The sequence below is a fragment of the Tiliqua scincoides genome, chromosome 3 (genome assembly GCF_035046505.1).
Source record: "Tiliqua scincoides isolate rTilSci1 chromosome 3, rTilSci1.hap2, whole genome shotgun sequence".
Lineage (NCBI taxonomy): Eukaryota > Metazoa > Chordata > Lepidosauria > Squamata > Scincidae > Tiliqua > Tiliqua scincoides.
In genome coordinates this window covers 64,457,526-64,481,864 of record NC_089823.1, presented here as the reverse complement: position 1 = coordinate 64,481,864, position 24,339 = coordinate 64,457,526, and the positions used below count along the sequence as shown (strand labels likewise).

The following is a 24,339-nucleotide window of genomic DNA, read 5'->3' as shown; positions in this document are numbered from 1 at the left end:
TTTATTTTACAATGTATTTATCTGGGGACTTTCCCCACTTTTCTGACCCCAAAGGGGCCCTTAAAATGACTTATTCAGAAAAATTATAACCAGAAAATCATCAAAAAGAACGAAACAAACAAAAACAAAACATTTATAAAACCAACACCACCCCCACACACTCATCAACTAAGACCAAACAATTGCTACCACCAGGATTCTGCAAATAAGGGAGGGTAGAAAGTACCCCTTTAAATGGATGGAAAATACACACTGCTCATGCCAAATGAGGGCCCAATCCTATCCAACCTTCCAGCTCCGGTGTAGCTACAGTGCAGCCCCATGGTAAGGGAACAAATGTTCCCATACCTTAAGAAGGCCCCAATGACTGCCCCTCCACCACAGGATGCAGCGCACATCCCACTGGGACAACTGCACCAGCACTGGAAAATTGGATAGGATTGGGCCCTAAATCTATTATATAAATAATAATGACTAATATCTCAAGAAACTGGTAATCCTTTATGGAGTAATGGAAAGCAAATATACATCCTTCTCTACAGTGCTTTTTTTGTAAAAGAAAAGGTACAGGAACTCACAACTTCTTAATCTTTTATTTATTTATTTATTTATTTATTTATTTATTTATTTATTTACCATTTTTTATTGGAGAAATAAAATATTTTTTATGTGCTTCCCCCCTAAAGATGAACTTACTTCTGAGTAGACATGCATAGGATTGGGCTGTCATCTCCACATCCCCTTCCCCCTAGCTACTTTTTCTACACATGGGGAAAAATACTGTACAGGTGCACTTGTAGCGTGTAGTATGTAGTGTGGCACTACTTTGAGGAGAGGAAGCAGTGAATGGATTCCAAAAAATGGCTTACATGAGTTCCATGTAGTAAAATTATTCTAAGCAACTGTGGGAGTAGGAATAAAAAAGGAATTCTTACATGAGAGGGGTCCTTAGGTGCACATAGAAACAGCTACGTTTGCAAACAAGGGATTAAATATGGTCTGATTCAGGTATCAGAATACTCTGTGTCTTTGGGAAGTCGCTTGGCATGCAATTGTATGTTCTCTGCTGCCCTGAGCAGCTGCTGTGCATTGCTCGAGAGGAGCTGCAAATGCTGGCTGTGGAGGGCATGCTTGTGGGGGAAGGATGAGGAGGATCTCTGGCAAGGCTGGACAGCATGTTGTACACACGTAGAATCCCTTTTCACCTGCCTTAGCATGTGAAACCGGGTGCAGATATATATCTCTGCCTGGATTAAGAGCCCAATCCTAGATATGTCTACTCTGAAGTAAGTCTTGTTCTAGTCAGTGGAACTTACTCCCAGGAAAGTGCCTAGGATTGCAGCCTAAGAGCCCAATCCTATGCATGTCTACTCAGAAGTCCACTTTAGTGAATGGGGCTTACTGTGGATAAGATGGCAACCTTAGAGTCCAATCCTGTGCATGTCTACTCAGAAGTAAGTTCCATTATAGTGAATGGGGCTTACTGTGGATAGGATGGCAGCCTCAGGGCCCAATCCTCTGCCTGTCTCCTCAGAAGTCAGTCCCACTAGAGGCAGTGGGGCTTCCTCCCAGGAAGGTGTGGAGAGGGCTGCAGCCTCAGAGCCCCTCCTCTGCCTGTCTATTCAGGCTGCAAGGCAATGCACTCTTTCCCAGGAGCAAGCCCCATTGAGCACAATGAGACTTACTTCTGAGTAGACACGTCTAGGCTCATGCTGCAGATTGGCACGGGGGCTGCACCAGCCAGCTTCCTTCCCCTCCTCCTCCGCCAAGCCAGTACTCGGGCGTTCCATGGGTGCCGCAGTCCATCTCCCTGGCTGGCTGGCTGTCCATCCTCCTCCTCAGTGTCGGCACATGTCCCCCATGCCCTCCACCGGCTTGGAAGTTGCGCGGGGAAACAGAGTGGGGGGGGAGGGGAAGGGAGGTGGGCTGGGCTCAGGCAACAGCTTGGATATGGGGGCAGGAGGGGGTCGTTGTGCAGTCAGGCAGGGGCCAGGCTCCCGCCGACCCTGCTCCCCCCCAGCACCCACCCAGCGAATGCCTCTGTTTTGCTCCCCCCCTCCTGGAATGCCTCCGAAGGGGAGGGCCCCCTGCAAAAAGGTGCCGGAACTCCGTCCTCCTGTGTTCCATTAGAAAAAAGCCTTGCTTCTCTACATAACAATGTGTGTGTGTGTTTTTTGCTTGAAGTAAAATATACTATTTTCATAACAGTTATACCGACTGTGACTCGGCTTATTGGCTCTGGACTCTGACTTGGCCACTTTTGTTGATTGGACTGGGAACTGACTCTGACTTTTGCTTGCTGTACTGGTGAGTCAACCAAGGGAAACTAATCAGCCTTAAGCGGGCACTAGGCCCCGGGGGAGCTGTGAAGACACACACAAGCACAAGTTGTTTCTGCGGAGGGTCCCTGTTGAAAGGCTAGTGAATTTACCATCTGAATGTGGGGTGGGTTTTACAATATGGTCCATAGTTTGGACAGAGGGAGGGGAGAGGTGTGGAAACAACTAGAGAAAGGGCTAAACCTGTTCCTGGTGACTTTTATATCTGGGAATATATGTGCAAAGTATTAGGTTTTGCCCCTCTCCATTGTACTCCAGATTGCCCTTGCACAATTTGTCTCAAGGAAATCAAGAGGAGCAACTGAGAATTAATTGAATTCTTAATTCAATCAAGGCAGCTGCTAAGCTTAGTCCAGGTTCGATTTCTTAACATGATGAAACTGTGTGTTTATAGGATATATCACTTTTCTATCTTGGAACACATTTTAGTCTCTAGCAGTCGCTAAGGGAGGGCTGCCACTGAAGTATATTTATATAATTATTTTTATACTGTCTTGTGATTTTGCAAAGCAGCTTATAATATAGTTGTAATTGTCTCAGTAGCCAGTTGTGGACTTCCACAGCTCTATTGTCCGTGCCCTTCATTCAGTGAACTGATGGCCCAATCCTATCCAATTTTCCAGTGCCAGTGCAGCTGTGCCAATGGTGTGTGCCCTGCATCCTGTGGTAGGGAAGCAGTCACAGAGGCCTCCGCCAGGTATGGGAACATTTGCACCCTTACCTCAGGGCTGCATTGCAGCTGGAAAGTTGGATAGGATTGGGCCCCGAGAGGGGAATAATAAATGAAACCCCAACATTTGTATGGCCCAACAATGCAATGGAAGTGAATGGAAATCTGTGGCAGCTGTCAAAAAGTTATCATATTTATGGATGCATAAAGGATAAGGAACATGGTTGGAAACATTTTGTGCATAAAATACACACTATCTCAATATATACAGACAATTGTATAACAGTCACTATATGATTATATTCATGACTAGAGTTTACAAAATATGGAATTCATCTTTCTCACAGAAGTGTGACCAGTCCTGCTAATTTCAGTTGTGGTGTAGTTCAAGACATAAACGTTTTAAGCAGGAAAAATGGCTAACTGGCGGCGAGCTTTGGTCAAACGGCCGATTCGCTCGCTGAGACACCGCTTCTTTTCAGCAGCGTCTTTGCGCTCCTGGAGCAAAGTGTTCAATTCCTCTTTTTCTTGCAGCAGTTTCAGCATTTCATTCTGCAGCTGAGCTCCATATTTCTTCAGCATGTAGAACTGAACAATCAGAGGGATTTGACAGGAGAGACGCTTGCCTGCACTCTGAAATGAGAAGATCACCCAAAGTTATTAGCTATGTCTGTTTGAATCCCTGAAGAAACAGTGGTGGAGAGGAGAAGGGCAGTCAGGCAGAGCTGGTGAGGAAATCCCCTTGTGAGGTAAAAATAGCATTGAGTTGGAATGAGCCCCTTTGCGCCCCCCCCCCCAAATGGCTGTCAATATGGTGGTGAGCATGTTAGTCTACTGAGAGGAAAAACTGGGAAGTAGCATGTAGGGACAAGTCAATGGTTAGCCACAGTTGAAACTTTGAAGTGCAGCCCACACAATGGCCTCTGGACCAAAAAGAAATCTGTTCTTTGTCTTTGAGCCCCTTGCCTGGGGTCCAGGCAAGCACCATATCTCTTGGGCTCTCAGAGGCAATTCCAGCCTACTCAGGATCCCATCACCTCATGCATGCCCTGTGACACCTTGACTGGTGGTGACAAGTTTGTAACTAAGATGCACACTATTTCAGAAACAACTGAATGTCAGCTGCATTGAAATGGGCAGTATCCCATTCCAATGACAGTTGCTCAGAGGATATTGCTGGAGATTATGACTTGGATCCAAAAATCCCTTCGCAGAAAGAAAAAAAATTGATTAGTGTCTTTCTGTGAGCACTTGCTCAAATACTAACTCAGAACTTCTTGTAGTGCAACACAACACGTATTGGGGGTTGCATTACAGTAGGAGAAACACAGTCAATAAGGAATTTAAATGCAACATGCTCTAGTGTAGTGGTTCCCAAACTGGTGAGTCACGACGCACCCAGGGGAACTGGAAAAGCCAGGCGCTGCTGCTGGGCTGGAAAGGTTTATTTTTTAAAAAAAAAACTTACATGGGGATAGCTATGGCTTTCCAAAAGGTCTGAGAAGCCTGTGACCCCTTCCGCAGCCCTTCCCAAGACTTGGAAATGTTGTGAAAAAGGGGGAACAACCACCACCAACTTCCAGTTTTCATTCCAAAACAGGAAGTGATTTTTTTTCTTTTTACAACATTTCCAAGTTGGGCTGCAGAGGGGGTTTCAGAGAGTCTGTGCAAAGTCTTGCACAGAGAAGAATTTATCTGGATCTGGGTCTTATTTCTCACACAACCCTCTTCTGTTAAGTCAGAAATGGCCCTGTCATGAGTAGCAGAAGCTTTCCATTAGCGGAATGGCATCTTTGGATTCAAGCCAAATCAAACAGTTCATTGTATAAAGGCCCAATCAATCCAACCTCCCTCAGCACTGATGAGCCAATGGGGCCTGCATCTGGCAGTGGGAGGGCCTCTTCAAGGTAAGGGAACTTAGCATGGGGTAAGCCTCCACTTCTGATGGGTCTCCTCAGATCTATGCCAGCTATTCTGCTGGCATGTCCAAGGAGAATAAGGGAAGGGAAGGGGAGGGGGAATGGGGACAGGATTCTGATGCCACCAGGATCCACTACCTTCCCCATTCCACCACCCATCATCTCTCTTCCTGCCCAGAAACTCCCCTGTTTATGCCCCTCCCTGCCCTGTTTGTTCCACTACATGCCCCTTCTGCCAACTTAACCATGCTTTTGTGGGTAACTGGTAATGGGGGCAGGCTGCCAACCCCACCATGGCAACTCCAAAATGACCACTTACAATAATGGAACCTCTCTTCTACCTTTCTAGAAAGGAAAACCCCTTTTCTACTTTTGGATTGGGCTGTAAGTGACTGATTGTTCAATCCAGTACCTTCTGGCTGGAAAAGATTGGCACGTCCCTAATAGGACTCTGTCATTCATGTACCTTAGTATTGGATGCCCTTTGCATCCTGACCCTGCCAACTTTCCTATCTCTAAGACCTTACACCAGGGGTGTCCAAAGTTTTTGGCAGGAGGGCCACATCATCTCTCTGACACCGTGTCGGGGGACGAATTAATTTACATTTCAAATTTGAATAAATTTACATAAATGAATATATTAAAGATGAACTTATATGAATGAATGAAGGTCTTGCAGTACTTCAAGGCCTATAAAAGGCCTTGCACAAAGCAAGGCTGGCCTTTCCTTTCCTGCTGCTACTGCATCACAGACGTGAAACAACAAGCAGTGGAGGAAGCCCTCATCCCACAGCTCACTCGAGAGGCCAAACAGTTGCCCTCACACTGAGAGCAGTTGCATCGGGCCAGTGTGGGCTCCAAAAAATCTCCGGAGGGCCAGAGGCTCATTGGAGGCTAGGGGCTCCCTGAGGGCCACATAGAAAGGCCTTGAGGGCCGCAAGTGGCCCCCGGGCCAGGGTTTGGGCACCCCTGCCTTACACCATTAAAAGCCTAGCATGACTATTGTAGATGACATCCCTACTAAATATATTACTTTTTTGAGACTTGCCTAATACCTGGTTCCTAATCTCAAGTAAAGTAGATAGGAAATGCGCAGACACATAGTTTCTGCACAAGTGCCTGCGGAGTCTTTACACAGTCCAGTAGATAGCTGAAATAAAAGTGTCCCATGTGTAGAAGCCCCAGCCTGAACCTTTGGGAGGTGATAGGAAGTCTGAACTCACATTAAAGTATGCCTTCAAATGATAAGCCATTTCAGTGAAGGAAGCATTTTCTTCAGTATGTTTGAAGCCATTGATTGGGAGCCTTTTAGATGTTGCTGCTTGGCCTGTTTCTTTAGCTGTTTGTTCCCTTACAGTGTTCAAGTCTTGACTGTAGACAGCATCCTGGCAGAACAGAATCTGTTCCATTGCAAACTGGGCCTTGACCACAGCTTCAGCTTCTTCAGCTTGTTTCTCTTTAATACCTTCAATTTTATTCTGTGATGGATAAAAGTAAGACATTTTGAAAATGAATGAGGACAGGGCATCTGATAACTCCCTACTACTCTTTCTCCACTGTATTTTCTTCCCCTTCTCTCCTTTTTCTTATGTCTGTCAATTGACACTGTAAGCTTGCAGGGAGGACCTAGTCACTGGTGATGTTCTGTTTGTACAACAACTCCTTGCTTTTAGTTGCTTGAGAGAAACATTTATTATTTATATAGTGCCATCAATGCACATAACACTTTAGAAGAAAGGCCAGGCCCTGCACTGAGGGGCTCTTAATCTAAAACAGATGGTAAAGGGGGAGCCAGGGTTCATGAAAGAAGAATATTCAATCATTTCATGTACTTAGGCTTTGCTGCAGTTGTGTAAAGAGAGTAGGGTATCTCTTCCATTTGTGTTGTCTCCAATTGATACAAATAGACATCCTAGGGAAGATCTTGGCAAATATCATGATCCCCATCACTAAGTCAAAATAGCAACACGGTCAGTTGGCACTGGTTTACTGTGTCTGATGACTGGACTCTTAAGCATTCTTACTCAAGAGGAAAAACAAACTACTGAAAAGAAACATGCAGAGAAATAAGATCACATCTTGTGCACCCACTGCAGCTAGCAGAATGTAAAACAGAAACAAGAGGGCAGATATAGAACATCAACAAGCATTACAATAATCTCATTGGGACAAAATAAGAGAATGAACTAAACAGAATTAAAACAATGAATTTTAGCAATATTTGACAATGACAACACTTTGCTTAGCCAACAGTGACAAGGGGGGGGTGTTAAAAAAAATAACACTGAGGGTGCAATCCTAACCCCTTATGTCAGTGCTTTCCAGCACTGGCATAGTGGTGCCAATGGGTCATGTGCTGCATCCTGCAGTTGCGTGTCACTATTGGTGACCTCCTCAAAGTAAGGGAATGTTTGTTCCCTTACCTCAGAGCTGCATTACCCTTATGTCAGTGTGGAAAGCACTGACATAAGGGGTTAGGATTGCACCCTAAATTGCTTAGTCTGAGAAGGAGAAATGAGATCATCAAAGAAATTTTATCTTTACAAGAACCAGAGAATGAACAGATGGAAATAGCATGAAAGCAACATGAAAGAATTGAGTGGGAGAGGCAGCATGAAAACAGAAAAGAAAAGCTGAGTATTATTAGCAAAGACATAATATTAATATGCTGAATGAAAGAATTAACGGATGAGGCTGAAGAATATAAAGTTTAGGGCCTAAAGTAGAATCTTAAGAAATCCCAATCGATTGAGGAAAATAAGAAAAAAATTGATAGAAGCATGATTTAAAAGACCAATCCTAGGCATGTCTATTCAGAAGTCAATCTCATTGAGTTTCAGTGGGATTTATTCCCTGGTGAGTGTATAGAACTGCAACTAATGCATAGTGAGAACGGTACGAGGAAAACCAACAGAACCACAGAAACCAAGTTCATACAGAGAAGGAAGAAGTAAGCAATCAAAAGGACTGAAGGGAGAGCATAGATTGAGAAATTAGGAAGGTCAGAACATGGCACTGCATTAGACAGATAGGGAATATAAGTGAAAGTAGATTTTGCTAAATGGTAGACATGGAAACCATATTGGCAAGGATCCAAAAGAAAGTCAGAAAAAAGAAAAGCCAAAATGGTGAGCCAAAACAATATGCTTGAGTAATTTGGGAACAAAAGAACGTGAAAAATAGCACCAAGGAAAATTAAGAGTAGATTTTTTAAACACATGAGAAATTAAAAGGCACCCAGCCCCCAACTGCAAGAAGCAAAGACTGAGAATGTAAAGAGGTGAAGAAAAGAGAGCTGAGACCATCTTTCTCTTTGAACAGGATCAGGAGTACAAGCAGCAGTTTTGCTGCTGAATGAAGACAAAACAATTCAAAGAAAGAAGAAGCAATAAAGAACAGCAGCAGCTGATCTATCATGAAAAATCCCGAGGAGCTAGTTGGGAGAAAGAAGATGTAAAAAAATGGAGCATAAGAGAGAGAAGAGAAACAATACAGCCAGCTACATTCACAAAAAGACACATGTAATAACAGGAGCACCTAAACGATGGATGGAACTTTCCAAGTTCAACTTGCCCACTAGCTTGTTGTTTAGTCCCAGGTCATAGTGATAAGAATACGACAAATGGTAAGATGCTTGCAGACTCTGGTGTCAAATGCTGTTTGCTGGGCTCCTTCTTTATGTTGAAATATTTGATAATGATTACAAAAGAAGGGTTCATATTCATGGATGAAATGTGAGAGTGGGAGAAATCTGCAAGTGCAAGCTGAGCAGGTAACAGCTCCAGAATGATTCTTTTCCCTGATTAAAGTAAGATCTGCCCCAAGTGAAATGATACAACAGGTTCTTACCTTAGCAGCTTTGTAAAGATTTTGAAAATCTGCAAAATGTTGTTTAGCAACCTTCGTAAAAGCTTGCTGCACGATTTCTGAAGGGAAAGTGCATAGATGTCAGACCGTGTACCAGACTGTCTGGTTTTCCCACACATTTATTAGTAGCTGCTCCCTCTAGTATGAGTTTAACCCTGAATAAACAGTGATTCCATTCCTTTTACCTATTGCCCTTTGTTATTAAATATTCATTTCCAATGTGTGAAGAACAAAGGTTTCAAAAGTCAAAAGAAATATTTTCTCCATTACTTAAAAAATAAACAACAAATGTACATGCCTGTTACTTTCTTCAGCATCTGTAAAGCTGGCTCTTCCAGTCCTTCTATCTGCTGCTTTATGATGTTCTCAAATGCAGTGTAGTTGATAAACCCAGGAAGCTCCCGACCACGAAACTGCTCTTCAAATTGCCACATGTCTAGAGAGAGGCCATTTTTAACTGCAGAATGAAAAAATACTCTCATGAATTTATGACGGATGCTGTAAATTCAGTGTAATGAGACTTCTTGTTAGGAGACATTAATTAACTTCTGAATAGTGGTAATTAATCTATACCTAGGTTTTGAAGTGTCAGCTATCATTTCACACACGCATGATGGCATTAAGACCATGCAGCAGAATAAGATAGCAGAGTCCTGAGTATATAGCATAAGAAGAGCCTTGCAGGATCAGACCATAAGAGCACCTAGTCCAGCATCTGGCTTCTTTGAGTGGCCAACCCAGTGTACCTTAGGCTAGAGCAGGGGTCTCCAAACCTTTTGGCCAGAGGGCCACATCAAATATCTGGCGTGGTGTGGAGGGCCGGAAAAAAAAAATTAAATATAAAATTTAAATAAATAAATTAGAGATGGAACATAGATGAGTGACTAAATGAATGAATGGGCTCATTTATTCAACCTCTCTGGCCCTCAGAAGATCCTCTAGACCCAATCAGAGCACAGTTCTGGTCATGTTCAGTTGAGTGGGCCAGAGGCTTTCAGGGGACAAGAGGTTGGCCATGGGCCAGAAAGAGGCTTGCTGCAGGCTGCATCTGGCCCCCAGGCCAGGGTTTGGAGACCCCTGGGCTAGAGCAGGGGTTCCTAAACTGGGGCATCACGACTGCTCCTGGGGACAAAGGGGCTTTAAAAAAATATTACCTCTGCCAGCACAGGCCTTGGGGGGGGGGAGTGCAGGGAGCCCACAGACCCCCTCTGGAGAGGTCCCCACACCTCCAAAAATCTAAAAATAGTGATTGAGAACCACTTCCCGTTTCCTATCATGAAATGGGAAGTGGGTCGCAATTGCTCTTTTTAAGTTTTCTGAGGTACGGGGAGTCCTTCAGAAGGGTCAGCAGGCTCCCCTCACCTCTGGAGGCTGGCACTGGCAGAGGTAAGGAAAATAAAAGCCTATTTGTGCCCACTGGTGTTGTGATCACGTTGCCACCATCTCCCGCCCCCACAAACAGAGAAGCCCAAACAGAGAGTTGGGGAACTACTGGTCTGGAGAGTACACTAGACACCATTCAGATGTCAAATCTTTGCCTCAGAGCATGGGTTCTCAACATAATTAGCAGGATGGAGCTGCTGCAAGACACACAAGTGTAAATCTCCCTTGGGCATGCAGAATGAGTCATGCGGTTAGATTCAACTTGTTGGGTAGCATCCAGAGCTTCAGAGCAGTAGTGCCCCATCAGCAGAAGTACCTTCTGTGAACAAAAGGAGAGTCCTGCTTCTGCAAGCTGCACAACAGTGAGACCCCTTGTACACTCCCTTTCCATTCACAAAATGGTGCACCCTCCGGTCTTTTGGGTAGTTCCCACTGAAATTGTGCTTTCTACCATAGTTCAGGCTCTGTAGTTACTTTGGAGCCCTTACCCTTTCTGGCTGTTGTACCCGAGTTGATAATGCATTATTCCAGCCAGGACCTGAAACCCAACACAGTTCTCTTCCTGTTTTCTGCCTTCCAACAGAGAAGCCTTATAGATAATTTTTGTGTTATCAGGAAGAGCAGATTATTCATTGCTTTCATGTACCAGGAATCCTTTACATAATTTACATTCCCCGTGTCAAGGCTTACTATAACTTAATTATGCCCGCAAATAACATACATCTTTCATTTCATTTTATGACTAATAATATTTCCAACAACAACATGGATCTTGAAAACATCTTCATCATTTTCAAATTCTTGTGTGCACTTTATTTTGAATTCAATCAAAATAGCAATTAATAATCATGGCACTATTCCTTACATCAGCTGTTTTGTACTTACCCTTCATGACACTCTGATCAAGTTTTTTGTCCCATGCCTGAAATTCTTTACGAATTTTGGTGAGCAGTCTAGAATCATCTCCAAACAATTGCTCTTCCCCTTGTGCTGTATTCGTAATATCTTCATTAAACAGTTTGAGTTTCTACAAAGGCACATTTTTTAAAAGGTACAACACAGCTGTTGATTATCAAAATGAACTTATGTACGCGCTCAGCAGTTAGAAAACCACAACTAAGATATGGATTCAGTGATAGCAATGAACAGTTGCTTTATGAGATGCCAAAAATGTTAAATATTCCTTTAATTTCTAACCTCATTGCTATCCGGATAACTAGTTTCAAAAATCACATTGATCAAACAACTGTCAAATGATCTCCCCAAGGATCCATGCAACTATTCACCCAATGGAAAGCCTCAATACTGAAAGACTGCAGGATAGAAAGGCAGCTAAATTACAGGTATGTACATGATGCAATAATATATCTTTGATCTGTAACCAAATATTCTTTAGCTACACAAATCTCTGACCTCTCAGGCTCATTAACAACACTGTGTGCCCCAGGATGGGCACATTCTTACATCAATAGAAGCTGACACAAAGCAACACTATTAGGGCAGGAAGATCTAGTCTGTGCACACATATGAACACCATACATTTACTCACATCTATTAAAAAATACAGCTTCTCGCCTTCCGTGTTTGGTACACCTCTCCCATACTTGCGGAATTCTTCATTTGCTTTTTGGAGCTGAGAGTTTATTTGCTCTTCCAAATCAGGCAAAGATTTCTAAGAAAGAGAGAATCAGTTATAAATGGTAAATACTGACTCCTGAGACCTTTTGGTTGAGTGGAACCTATCCTTGCTCTCATTTGTCTGGGGACAGATGCTGATGACAAACAGCAGATCTATCACCAATTGCTAACTTACATTAATGTGCTCCACAAGTTCACTGGTAAGTTTCTCAGCCAGTAAGGGAATCGTGGCTTTTTTTTCCTTCAAAAGCATTCTGTAAGAGAACAAGGAAAATAAAAATGGCTAAACTACAAAGTTTACATCCTCAGTAAAAACTGAGCAGGCAAGATAGGGCTGCTCCATTCATATAAATGGAGGCCGCAAATCTGAATGCATGAACATGGGATGTTGCTTTACATCAAGTAAGACTATTGGTCCATCTAGGTCAGTATTCTCGACACTGACTGGCAACAGCTCTTCAGATTTTCAAACATAGTTTTTTCTCTGTCCTTTCCAGAGATGTTGTTGTGGGACTGAACCTGGGACTTTCTGCATGCAATACTCATGCAATAAAACTGAGTTGCAGCAGCTCCTCACCAAGATTTGCCTGCTGTGAAATGAATGAGGCAATCCTCATATGTCTTACACATATGTGTATATGTGTTAATGTATAAAAACCAAAGCCATGTTGAAGCAGAAAATAGAATCAGGATGGCTGCAGAGAGCTTCAGAATGGTGATAGCTGCAGCAAATGGCCATGGACAGCCAAGAACAGGCAACTAATCACGCAAGGTGAGTTAAGCTGAAAACTCTATTTGATTTATGGCCCAATCATATGCAGGCAGAGTGTCATCCATTGAGCTGACTGACAGCCCAATCCTATCCTCCACCCAACAACAACAACAGTATTTATATACCGCTTTTCAACAAAAAGTTCACAAAGCGGTTTACAGAGAAAATCAAATATCTAATGGCTCCCTGTCCCAAAAGGGCTCACAATCTAAAAAGATGCAACACCAGCAGACGGCCACTAGAAAAGACACTGCTGGGGTGAGGTGGGCCAGTTGCTCTCCCCCTGCTAAATAAAAGAGGAGCACCAACTTGAAAAAGTGCCTCTTAACCAGTTAGCAGGGGTTGAAATTGCTGCTGCTGTATCCTATGGGCGCCCGGCTAGCACTAGAAGTCTCCTCGGGGTAAGGGAACATTTGGTCCATTAGCACTTTACAGCAGGTTTGTGACACCCAAAGCTGGTAGTAGCAGAATATCACCAACGCCAGGGAGAATAGGATTAGGCCCTAAGGCAGCTTTATGGCAATCACAAAGCAGCTTCTGTTGATGTGTGCTGCCAGTGAGGAGGGCAGAGTCGCCTGCTGTGCGCCAGTGGATGGCTGAAGACTCGCTGAAGCAGGTAGGGCTGCACAGCAGGTGGAATGGGCTAGGGGGAGGGTAGGTATAGGGTGAAATTGAGAGGGCTAGGCAGAACAGGGTGACAACAGGAGTGGCAGGAGGGTAGGTTTGTTGGTGGTGATGCATTTCAATCCTGACTCCTCTTCCTAGGACTGATCGACCTTCCCAGGTCAATGTGGACTGGTGCCAATTTAACTCATGGTGGCTGCTGGGGTTTATTCCAGGGCAAGAGCACTAATGTTTCCTTACATCAATGAGGCCTCCAGTGACTAAAAATTCCCTGCAGGATATAGCAGAAGCTGTGCCAGCACTACTGCATTGCTGTGCACTGATTTTGCTACGACTGGGCCGCTATAATCCCTTGTCCAACAATCTAAAATAAGGCATGATTTAATGTATTGACAGTGAAATGCTCAAAGCAAAAGGACAGATTCTCAGAAACTGCTATACAATTACAAAGTTTCTTTTGATTTTCTCCAGAAAGAAAAATTCATTTATTTTAATTTGAGCCACTGAAATATTCAATCTTAATCAATCTGGCACTTTCTGATGAAGGCATGAATAGATTCTCAGGGGGCATAACAGAATCCTGATGCCCACCTTCCTAAGTGCACATGCACATGTATGCACGCTGAAGTCCAGGAAATGGGAGGCCAGAGTGTACCTCCCATGTCTTAATTCTTGCCTGCCCTCTCCACTTTGTCAAGGAACACAAGGATATACCTTCTTGACTGTCTAGGGAGTTGAAGTCTGCATGGAGATACAAGAGTCGTGTGCAGAGATCCTGTTCCCTACAACAGTCTGGCATGTTGAGTGTTCATGCAAGGAAACCAAAGGGAGGAAGTGGGAGAACAGGGTTTTGTTAAATCCCTCGGCTATCCCGTCACACCATAACAAAAGGACACAATGTATAGAAAACAAAGTAGAATTCTGTATTTTAAGAGTACCTAAAATGTTCATGATCCTCAAAAAATGCTCCCTCTTTCTGGATTGCTGATGACAGGGCCATGTTGTCCTGGATGTCTTGCTGTCCACGACATTTCACTATCATATATCCCTTTTTCAAGTGGATGATTTCGTTTCTCACTACGCCAATAACACCCTTCTCAGTTCCTTTGTCCACCAGGTCAGGCTTTGTCAAAACCCCTGTTATGAGGAGACGGTTAGAAAAAACCCACTGTACAAAGAAGACACTTTCAAAGGCTAGACTATGAGTGATGCGTGAAAAGGTCTTCTCAGTGATGGCTTCTCAGGAATGTTTTGGAACTCCCTCCCCCTTAAAGTGCACCTGGCCTCTTCCCTGCTGACTTTTTTTGGGGGGGGGGGGGTGTCAAGGACATCTGATCTGCTTGACAGTCTCCTCAGTTCTCCTGACATAATTTACTCCTCCTGTTATTGCTGAAGTGCTTGCTGCTGCTCTTTGATTTTTGCTTTACTGTATGCAGAATAGATAGGGGTGTTTTTTTTCTTTTAGTAATATTTTTTCAAAAATTTCTTGATTAAAATAGCAAATTGTGGTGTTATGTGTTTTTATACAAATTCTTATTCAAAATTGTATAAATAGTGCAATAAAGCACAATGAACTTTTCAACTGTGAACTCTGTATCATTTTAGACCATTACCATACATATAAACATACATATTATGTACATGTAATATGCATACAATATACATATATACAATATACCCCAAGTAGACCCCATGTTGCTTCCCAGCCGCCGGGAAGCACAGGATTGGACTGTCAATTGCCTCACCTCTGGATTATAGTAAAGTGTTGATATCCTACCTGGGCATCCCACCCACTCAAGTCTCTCCCTGCCCTCCCCCAGTTGCTACACTTGTGCACACCTTCTAGCAGATACATTTACTCAGCCTCTCCACCACTGCAAACTCTTCAGGTGCTCACTGCCTGAAGTTTAGCTAAAACTACTTGTGGATTCCTCAAAAGTAAGCAAAAGTGGTGTTATTTCATGAAATGAGTAGTTTTTCATGTTTTGATCATATCGTTTTATATTGCGATTTGAGCAGAAATTCTCATTATTTCTTGTTCTGTGATGGCCACAGGAAAAAAGCACTCCTAATAATAGACTCTGGTTTCTTTTTTGAATTCCCTAGTGGGAGACAATTCAGTATATAACTTTTTTTTCAAATAAAAGAGAGAGAAAAAATGTGTGACATATACTTTTAAAATAAAGAAAACTAATGGCCCAATCCTATTGGCCATTCAAACAGCTCTGCCACAAACGTGACAGCACCAGTGCAGTTGTCACAAATGAGACAGCACCAGTGCAGACAGCCTGGCCATCGCTGTAAGAGGCGAGTAGCCCGGTTCGTAGGAAGACAGATGCTGGATGCCCACTGGAGCAGATAAGGCAGTGTAGAGATCAGGAGGGAGTAAGTGGAACGGGGTGGGGAATGAATGGAACCAACATGGGAGGGGAGGATTGGGCCTGGGATGGTGGCGTGTTAAGTGGTAGCAGTGCCTGCTGAATCTTCCTGGGCCTTCACAGGTCGGTCAATGCAGACTTGCACCAGGTCTAGAGCTGGTGCCAGTCCAAGTTGACCCATGGTGGCTGCTGGGGCTTACCCCAAGGCAAATGAACAAATGTTCCCTTACCCTGAGGAAGTTCAGCACCAAACTATGCCCGCCATGGGATACAGCGGAAGCTGGGTTAGCTGCTGCATCACCATGTAGGAAGTTACATTCCAATCCCCATGCAGTAATGCAGTGGCACAGCACAGGCTATGCTGCATCCTGTGGGGGATGTTTGGTAGCTGGAGGTCTCCTCAGGGTAATCCCCAGCAGCCACAATGGGTCAACACAGACCTGCGCCAGCAATATCACTAGTGCAAGTCCACATTGATCCACACAAGCGGATCAGGTCCTGGAAGTGGTCTGGTTAAAGTGCCTGATCCACCCACCACCCACCCCCATCACTGCCCTGTTTTGCCATCCTCCAACCTGTTCAACTCCATCCCTACCCTTCCCTCACTTCTATGGTGGATTCATGTGCTGTGGCAGGCCTCCCAACGACCAACAGTGCTAGTGGAAAGACTTCAGCCTTCCTGCTGGCATGGCTGGGCCTTGTGCTCTCGCAAAGCAATTAATGGTGGTTTTCCAGCAGAGCACACCAGCAGAAAAAGCATTCCACCAGCACAGGCCATTAGTTAGAACTGGGCTACAAGTATCTATCCTATGACAGAAATTAGCAAATAACCAACATACACCACAAACTTTTTTCTCCTTACCAAGTGTTCGTTCTCCATCTGGATCCACTTCCTGAGCCAACTTCAGTGCTTCTGTTGTAGCAATATCCACATTACTTGGAACTACCACTAAACTGATGGTCTCTTGCTTAGCAATGAAGGTTTTGATCAGCTTTTTGATCTGTAATAAAAACATAACCATGAAAGAACAGTTACTAGATTTGTGAGACCTTGCTCTGCAAGTGACAAGCAAAAAACTGTCATGAGTTGATTCGGGCAGAAAGACAGCTAGACAAAGCTGGATCTAGTGGAGGAGTCAACACTGGCTTAGTTCCAAGGTAAAAAGTAGGCCAAACTAGAGCTTAGAATGTCAACACAGAAGGACCAGGACTGGGAGTTTGATTAAAGTACAGTAGTGCAACAATATGCCTACTAAGATAGCAAAATCAGGGATCTTCACACCAAAATACAACCTTCCATTCTCCTAGTTTAGGGCTAGTCAAACCCCAGCCCGAAGACCAGATCCAGGGTTCTGGTGAATCCTTCCCTCCCGTGACTGGCACTCATAGTTGCAGTGTGCCATAGAACTTCATGTCCCCAGATCATGCGATGCTCCGGGCCGTTGTGTCTTCATGGAAATCTGAGCGCAATGCCTACTGCGGCATTGCACCATAAATGTGACTGGCCAGAGCATTGCGTCATCCCAATTTGGGGACATGAAGTCCTGCAGTGCGCCAGAACTATAAGTACCGGTCGCGTCATGGACCGCATTCTTGGTGTGTAGCAGTCACAACTTTGAGCACCACTGTTCTAGTTCGTAAGAACAGTCATGGAAAGGTTTTCTAATGTCTTGCCAGAAAATTCTCCAAGTTGGCATGGATTCTCTGTATTGGTCTTACCCTTTTCCCTCTCCAGTCCAAAACAAGTTCAGCCTTCTTACCCGATCTCCAATGTCTTGGGGCTGATTACCCACAGCCACTCTGGTAATCCCTGGTAAGTCTATGAGTGTCAGGTCTGGAACTTCTGGAGATCTAATTTCTAAGGTAATTAACTCATGGCTAATGCCCACTCCGTCACCGGCCATTGCGTTTTGAGCTGGGGAGGCAAGAGAAAAAGGCAACAGCAAGGCTTAGACATTCAACAGCAAAAATTTTGTGTAGAAATATAACTTCTCTGGTCAGTTTTTTGTCTAAATTCATGGAACCAAACATGGCATTATACAAATCAAGACCAAGTCAACAGTTACAAGCAACCCACAGCTATATCACAGAAACTCCTCCGACATTTCCACCTTTTCTGTATGCTAATGCTCAAACAATAGCAACTCCATTTTCCTGAAGAATGATGGAATTCTAATCCATACTTCATATTTGTTCCTTATATACAGTAGATGCAAATATTTCAGTATTTATTGCATATATAACCAACCCTTCACTGAAGGACTTGATAGCAGCATGAACTGGATCCCAAGAAAATATTAGCCGTTAGCCAACTACATGATACACTACTTAGCATTTATGTAGTGCTTTCCGAAACCTCATTACCAATGACTCTGTCTTTACATCATCTCAGTAAAGTGTTATTGCCATCCCTATGTTGCAGGGGGGAGCAGAGGTGAGATTCAACCTGGGAAGTGCTGAGTTGCAGTTCCATTTCTTACAGCCCAATCCTATCTGGGCCTTGTGCTGCCCGAACATTCATTACAGTAGCATAAGACCCTTTGCAGCCATGTGAAAACTGGGCAACTACCCCATTTCTGGGTCACTGCTGCAAATTTGCAGAGGTGTGGGGCATGCAGCAGTAGCTCCCAGAGACGCCACAGATCTCAAGAAGCTGGCAGTGGGGTCAGGGAGAACAGACAGGGTTTGGGGAGAGGAAGGGCAGGAGACCATTAGGGGGAAGGATGTGGCAGATCCTAGGTACACCATTGTATGCCAGAATTCTATCCCCCTTTTTAACCTATCCCTACCCTTTTCATTCTTTGGACTTATGCCAGGTTTATGCTTTTCATTCTTTGGACTTATGCCAGGTGTAGGTTTGAAGAAACCAGAGTTGGGAACTTGAGTGAGGTGACTTGAACTTGAGTCGTGAAAATGCATGATTTTGGGTGACTTGGTGACTTGTGAGTGACGTGCATGGAAGACTCTGAAAAAGACTTGAGTCAGCCCCCCCGCTCCGACTTGGCACTCGTCCCCATGCAAGCTGACTCGAGTTTGCCTGTGTCTGGGAGTGCTTGCTTAATGTTTTCGCAGTGTGGAAAACCTCATGGGGCAAGCATTTCGACAGGCGAGCAGCAGAGAAGTTCCAGCTGGGAGGCAGGAAAGGGTGAATATGAGCAGGAGGACTGAGCTCTCTCTTCCCATCTCTGATAGGAAGAAAGGAACGGATGATCACTGGACAAAGGATGGGCATTTTCATATTTTCTGTGGCTGAGGGAAGACAGGAGGGGGAGACCAAGGGATTTCTTGCCTTACAATTGGCTGCAGAAGCCCAGGGAGGCGGGACCAGACTGTCTTGCCCATCTGTGAAAGAAGCAATGTTAATTGGAGGAAGGGGGCATTCTCATATTGTCTGTGCCTGAGGGAGGGCAGAAGGAAGAACCCAAGGGGTTCTTGCCTTATGCTTGGTTGGAAAAAGGAGGGGGGACGCAGGGAGGAAGCTGTTCAAAGTAATCGCACTTTCAAACCTCACGGCTTGTATGGCTCTGTTGTTACTTGGGGGAGGAACCCTCATTGAATGACCAGCTGAAATGGGACTACTTCTGAGTAGAGCTGCCAAGGATCAGGTCATCCTGGTAAGCCTTGCAGCAGCTGCGTGTGACCCTCCTCCCTCTTGCCACTTCTGTCCCTGCTCTCTCGCAGTCCCTCCCACCCCTCCCACCTTGTTTACAGATGGGTGGGGACAACAGGGCAGTGTTTAAAGAGAGTTCTGACACACACATTCCCTGGCAGCAGTCCCATTTTTCCCCGAGGTAGGCTTTTTAATGGGGGGGGGGGACAACTTGAGTCCTATTGAGTCACTATCAGGTTTTCGAGTCTGGTCACAGGGGCGATGACTCGGTGACACAACTCGAGTCAAGCCATGCTGGACTTTCCCATCCCTGGAAGAAACCTATAGACCACCAGGCAGCCTTGTGCAACTGAGCAGTTAAAGTAAAAGCCAGTAGGCCTGATTAAGGATTTGAAGAAATAGGCTCAAGTGCAAACACCATGACAAAGGAGATTGGAGAAAATGGGCCTCTAGTTTGATCCAGCAGAGTTCTTGGACAAAGAGTTATTGGATTTAGTAGCAGATGGAAATACGTGACGAAGAAAATACCTATATTGATTACAAAGGCATCAGTGGCACTCACCGCTTCTGATTTCTCTTTCTACTTCAGAAGGATTTTGGAGCTCCTTCTCTTTGTTATAGTAACGAATTTTCCCTTTCCATTCTTGGCTGTGACATGTTTTCTTCAGTTTGAGTGCCAAGGGACACCTGGTGACAATACCTGTTCATAAGGAGACCAACTATCAATGTCACAGGTGTTATCATTAGATTTATAGAACTTGCCAAATAATAGCAGAAGACTGGTACAATTTTCCACCTGTAAGCAACTCTGATTAAGAGCATTTCAAAAATTTCTAAAAATCTATTTGTGCCTAATCTTAAAACAGTGTAATTTATCTACATGGCTATAAGACTATGACTTCTAACAACTTCATTTAGTTTCTCACAAATGAATAAGAGAATTTCTTCTTAATAAGAGAATATTTTCACTATCAAGAGTCTTTGTGGTAGTAAACAAACACCTCATTTCCATTAGTAGATATGCCTGCACGTCAAGAGAATCTTGGAAATGAAAGTAAATGTGTTTGTCTCACAGTAAGGCCCACATATATGGTTCCAGACTTGCAAAGATCATATCACTATAGCCCAGTGCAATCTCACAACTCAACAAAAGGAAAAACCTTCGGAAAGGGGAAATTCTCACCACTGCCTCTGGGGAGAGAGACTCCAGACAATGCTTCGAGAACAGAGCTTTTCCCAGAGCTCTGATCTCCAATTACAGCAATGGCTGGCAACGCCAAGTCCTTTTCCACTCCGAGGGCTCTCAGAGAGTCAACAAGGTCAATACAAGGGCGGATCTTCTCCTCATATTGGTTGTATAAAGTATGTTTTGTTTTCTGCTGGGAAGAGAAAAGAAGTATGCTCAATATCTTGGTACAGTTAAATTTTCCCACTGAGGAAATCTGAATTACAAGAGCACAGTGATTCAAATTCCTGAAAATGTGATTTAACTAAACTGCAGTTTTAAATTCAGAGCATGGAGGAGCAGAGAATAATAGAAATGACAAACATTTCTATAACACTTCAAAGTGTTTGGAACACTTTAGATTTCTGTTACTGACTTAGAGCCCAATCCTGAGCTCAGCGCTCCGGCTTTTTGCCAGAGCACACTGTCGCAAATGTGCCGTAAGGGACGTCTGTGAGGCTTACCACCGGGCCACCACCCGTGCTAGCCCAGCGCTGGCTGGCTGGCTGGCTGGCTGGCTGGCTGGTGCTGGGATAGCGCCGGGCCAGTGCCTGTCCTCCACTGCTCAGTGGTCACACAGACCGCCAAGCCGCAGCACAGTAAGCGGGGGCAGGGAGGGGGCGGGGAGGAGGCATTCTGGGAGGGGGGAGGCAGGTGAAGGGTGGAGAGAGGGCGGGGAGGAGGCATGATCAGGAGGTGGGAGGTGGAGAAAGGGTGGGTGGGAGGTGTGCTGGGGGAGGGAGGGAGGTGGGTCCCATGGAACTCAGCTCCACTGGATCCAAGGCGCTTGTGTGGGGCTCGGTGCCCTACACGAATGCCTTTACCTTACCTAAGTCCTCTTCTCTCAAGGCGCCGCCTGTGGCAGGCTGAGGCACACAGGATGCGGCAGGAGCCGTTCTCGGCGCCGCTGCAGCTGCGCGCCCCAGGCAGCTCAGAACTAGGCTGTTACTACTCAATCTACCCCCTCCCACCACTACTGGTCCCAATGCAGCTGTGCTGGTGGGGTGGGCACTGCATCCAATGGTGGTGGAGGGGGCAATCAGGAGGCCTGCCAGAAGTAAAAAATATTTTACTTATTAACAAGTTATGCAAAGTAAGAGGAATTTGGCAAAGCTCTTTGTGTCACAGAGGCTGTACACACTTAAAAAAAAACTCAGAATAAGATCTAGGCTCTAAATTGCAGTTGTTCACAAGTTACAAAGTTACAAGTTTCTGGCCTTCTTAACTTTTTATACATCTTTTAGTTTTACAGGCTTGATTCCTCGGTGATCTGCTCTTTTACTCTTTTAATCTGACTACTGTTTTTATGGCCCTGTAGTGTGTTTTTAAATGTTTTTATCTGTTTGTATTAATGTTTTTTAAATTCTATTGTTTTTTAATATGGTGTTAGCCGCCCTGGGTCCCGTTAGGGAGAAGGGCGGGATAAAAATAAAGTTTTATTATTATTATTATTATTATTATTATTATTATTATTATTATTATTATTATTATTATTATTACAAAGAATACTACAATTTTCCTGTGATAGGTTCAAAACATCTGATTGATGTTAGTCTATAATTCCAAGGGATTCATATGCTCATTTTCTACTGGTAATTGGGTAAGCTCACATGTAATTGTCTATGTAAGATGAGTAATCATGCCTTCTTGTAACTGGATGAGCTCATGGTTATGCTTACCATGGCAGAAGTTGGTACGATGGCAAACGATGGTACTGGTTCTTCTTCGTCTGATAACAGGTCGAAATTCAAGGGTTGCTGTTGGTTCTGAAAAGTGTCTGCAGTAGCCATCTGTTCTGGTGAAAATTTCAATGAACGCTGTTTCCGCCGACGGCTGTCAGAGTCAGAAGTACGCCAGTCACGACCCTTGAACATTTTATTCACACTGATTGCTTTTCCCTGATCCTGAAGTGATAGTCAACTTTGAGCGCTGTTACCCCTGCAATATCAAGAAGAATTTAATAAGAAAACTCAAAGTGGTACTGTGGGTTGGGAAGGAACTATAGAGGTGGATGGCTGAAATTGGGGAGATAAAGGGCCCAATCCTATCCAATTTTCCATTGCCGATGCTGCAGTGCCTATGGGGTAGGCACTGCTTCCTGTGGTGGGGAAGCAGTCACAGAGGCCTCCTCAAGGTATGGGAACATTTGATCCCTTACCTCAGGGCTGCATTGCAGCTGCCCTGGTGCTAGAAAGTTGGATAGGATTGGATACAAACTCAGGAGTTTGTTTTCTTTTTCCCTTCTTAAAATTATCATCCTCCAATGTGATATACACTACTATCTAGCAACACTTCCAATGCAGGACAAACAGATTACTCTCTACACAAAATAATAAAAGACAAATTTGACATCAGAAATAGCAACATCCAGAAACCAGTTGGGGAACGCTTCAATCTCCAGAATCATTCTGCTGTCAGTTTCAAACAATACACTGCCATGTCCAATGGGGCTTAATGCCTAGGCAAGTGTGTATAGGATTACAACCAAACTCCTCCAAATGAATACATTCAAAGGGATATTAGACCGAGAAAAAGTCAAATTTGAATTTCGAACAAAACCTGGTATCAGTACAGGAGGTCTGATTCAAAGGTGGGGCTTATCACTGGGACTCTGAATTTATGAGTCCAAAACCCTTATTGGCATAAGTACACACCTCATAAGGGAGGTGCTCCAGCCCATTAATCATTTTGGTCGCTCTCTTCTCCACTTTTTCTAGTTCCACTATTTCCCTTTTAAGATGTGGTGATCAGAACTGAACACAATACTCCAGGTGGCCATACCACTGATTTGGACAATGGCATCATAATATTAGCATGGAATTCGCCTTCTGCACTGTCTCTGCACATTGGGTTGACACTTTCATCGAGCTGTCCACCAGCACCTAAAGATCTCTCTCCTGAACAGTCACAGACGGCTCAGAACCCATTAGCCTATATGTGAAGCTTTGGTTTTTTGCCCCAATGTGCATTACTTTACACTTACTTACTTACACTGAAACGCATCTGCCATTTTGCTGCCCATTTTCCCAGTTTGGAGAGCTCCTTCTGGAGCTCTTCACAATCCCTTCTGGTCTTCACCACCCAGATAAGTTTAGTGTCATCTGCAAACTTGGCCACCTCACTGCTTATCCCTGTCTCCAGGTCATTGATGAACAAATTGAAAAGCACTGGTCTCAGGACAGATCCCTGGGGCACACTGCTTTTCACCTCTCTCCATTGTGGAAAACAACCCATTGACACCCAGTCTCTGTTTCCTGAACCTCAACCAATTCTTAATCCATAAGATGACTGCCCTCTTCTTCCCTGACTGTGAAGTTTTCTCAGCAGCCTTTGGTGAGGGACTGCAGCCTCAGTGCAACTGCAGGGCAGGGTGAAGTTAAGTTCTTACCTTGCCGGAATCCTCCTGAGCGAAGAAATGCCTGTCCCTATCCCATACCCTCTATTTAGTATCTTGCTTCCATTCTCCGCCCAGGAACAAAAAGAAACGAAACTAAGATAGGGACTGATTTCCCATAATTGTTCTGTCTCCTAAGAGCATACTCCTGAGCATGCAGTAACATGCTCAGTTGATTGAGTAACCGGCTCCCAGGACTCAGCATCAGGGAAGGAGACAGTTAACCCATTTTTGCCTAGCCTGCAGCTGTACACATTTGATCCCTGTTGTGTATATGCAATGTTGGGCAGAAATTAAAGCACTCTGGTTCCTGTGCCTGCTTTACCTCAGGAAACCACAACTCAGCTAGAGGGGAGGGGTGGAGACAGGGGAGTGCACCCTGGACACTTTCAGCAGAGCTGGAGTTCCTCCTCTGGGACTGGGAGCCACTTTCGTTTCTTTCTTCTCTCTCTCTCTCTCTCTCTCTCTCTCTCTCTCTCTCTCTCTCTCTCTCTCTCGTAGGTTTGTTTTTCGAAACCTG

General features: G+C 44.4%; 1 protein-coding gene across 2 annotated transcripts; it reads right to left on the bottom strand.

Annotated features, from left to right (window-relative positions):
- Positions 1 to 666: 666 nt before the first annotated feature.
- LOC136645763 (interferon-induced GTP-binding protein Mx1-like) lies at positions 667 to 23,891 on the bottom strand. 2 transcript variants are annotated; one of them, XM_066622160.1, is made up of 14 exons: positions 23,814 to 23,891; positions 22,105 to 22,363; positions 20,384 to 20,579; positions 19,763 to 19,900; positions 17,351 to 17,505; positions 16,453 to 16,591; positions 14,151 to 14,349; positions 11,992 to 12,070; positions 11,728 to 11,850; positions 11,064 to 11,205; positions 9,094 to 9,252; positions 8,778 to 8,854; positions 6,152 to 6,406; positions 667 to 3,642 (listed from the first exon to the last, which is right to left on the bottom strand). In XM_066622160.1, exons 2-14 carry the CDS (start codon positions 22,297 to 22,299, stop codon positions 3,412 to 3,414), a joined length of 2,088 nt encoding a protein of 695 aa, XP_066478257.1. In that variant the 5' UTR covers positions 22,300 to 22,363; positions 23,814 to 23,891; the 3' UTR covers positions 667 to 3,411. The 2 variants fall into 2 exon arrangements, with proteins under 2 accessions (XP_066478257.1, XP_066478258.1); XM_066622161.1 differs by having other exon boundaries at positions 20,384 to 20,576.
- Between the last annotated feature and the right edge of the window lie 448 nt (positions 23,892 to 24,339).

Coding starts and splice junctions, on each gene's coding strand:
- LOC136645763 (XM_066622160.1), bottom strand. CDS start 22,299: ATGTTCAAGGGTCGTGACTGGCGTACTTCTGACTCTGACAGCCGTCGG. Junction 11,206..11,727: donor AGCTGTATTTTTTAATAGAT/GTGAGTAAATGT, acceptor GTGCCTTTGTAG/AAACTCAAACTGTTTAATGA. Junction 6,407..8,777: donor ATCTTTACAAAGCTGCTAAG/GTAAGAACCTGT, acceptor TATCCATCACAG/AATAAAATTGAAGGTATTAA.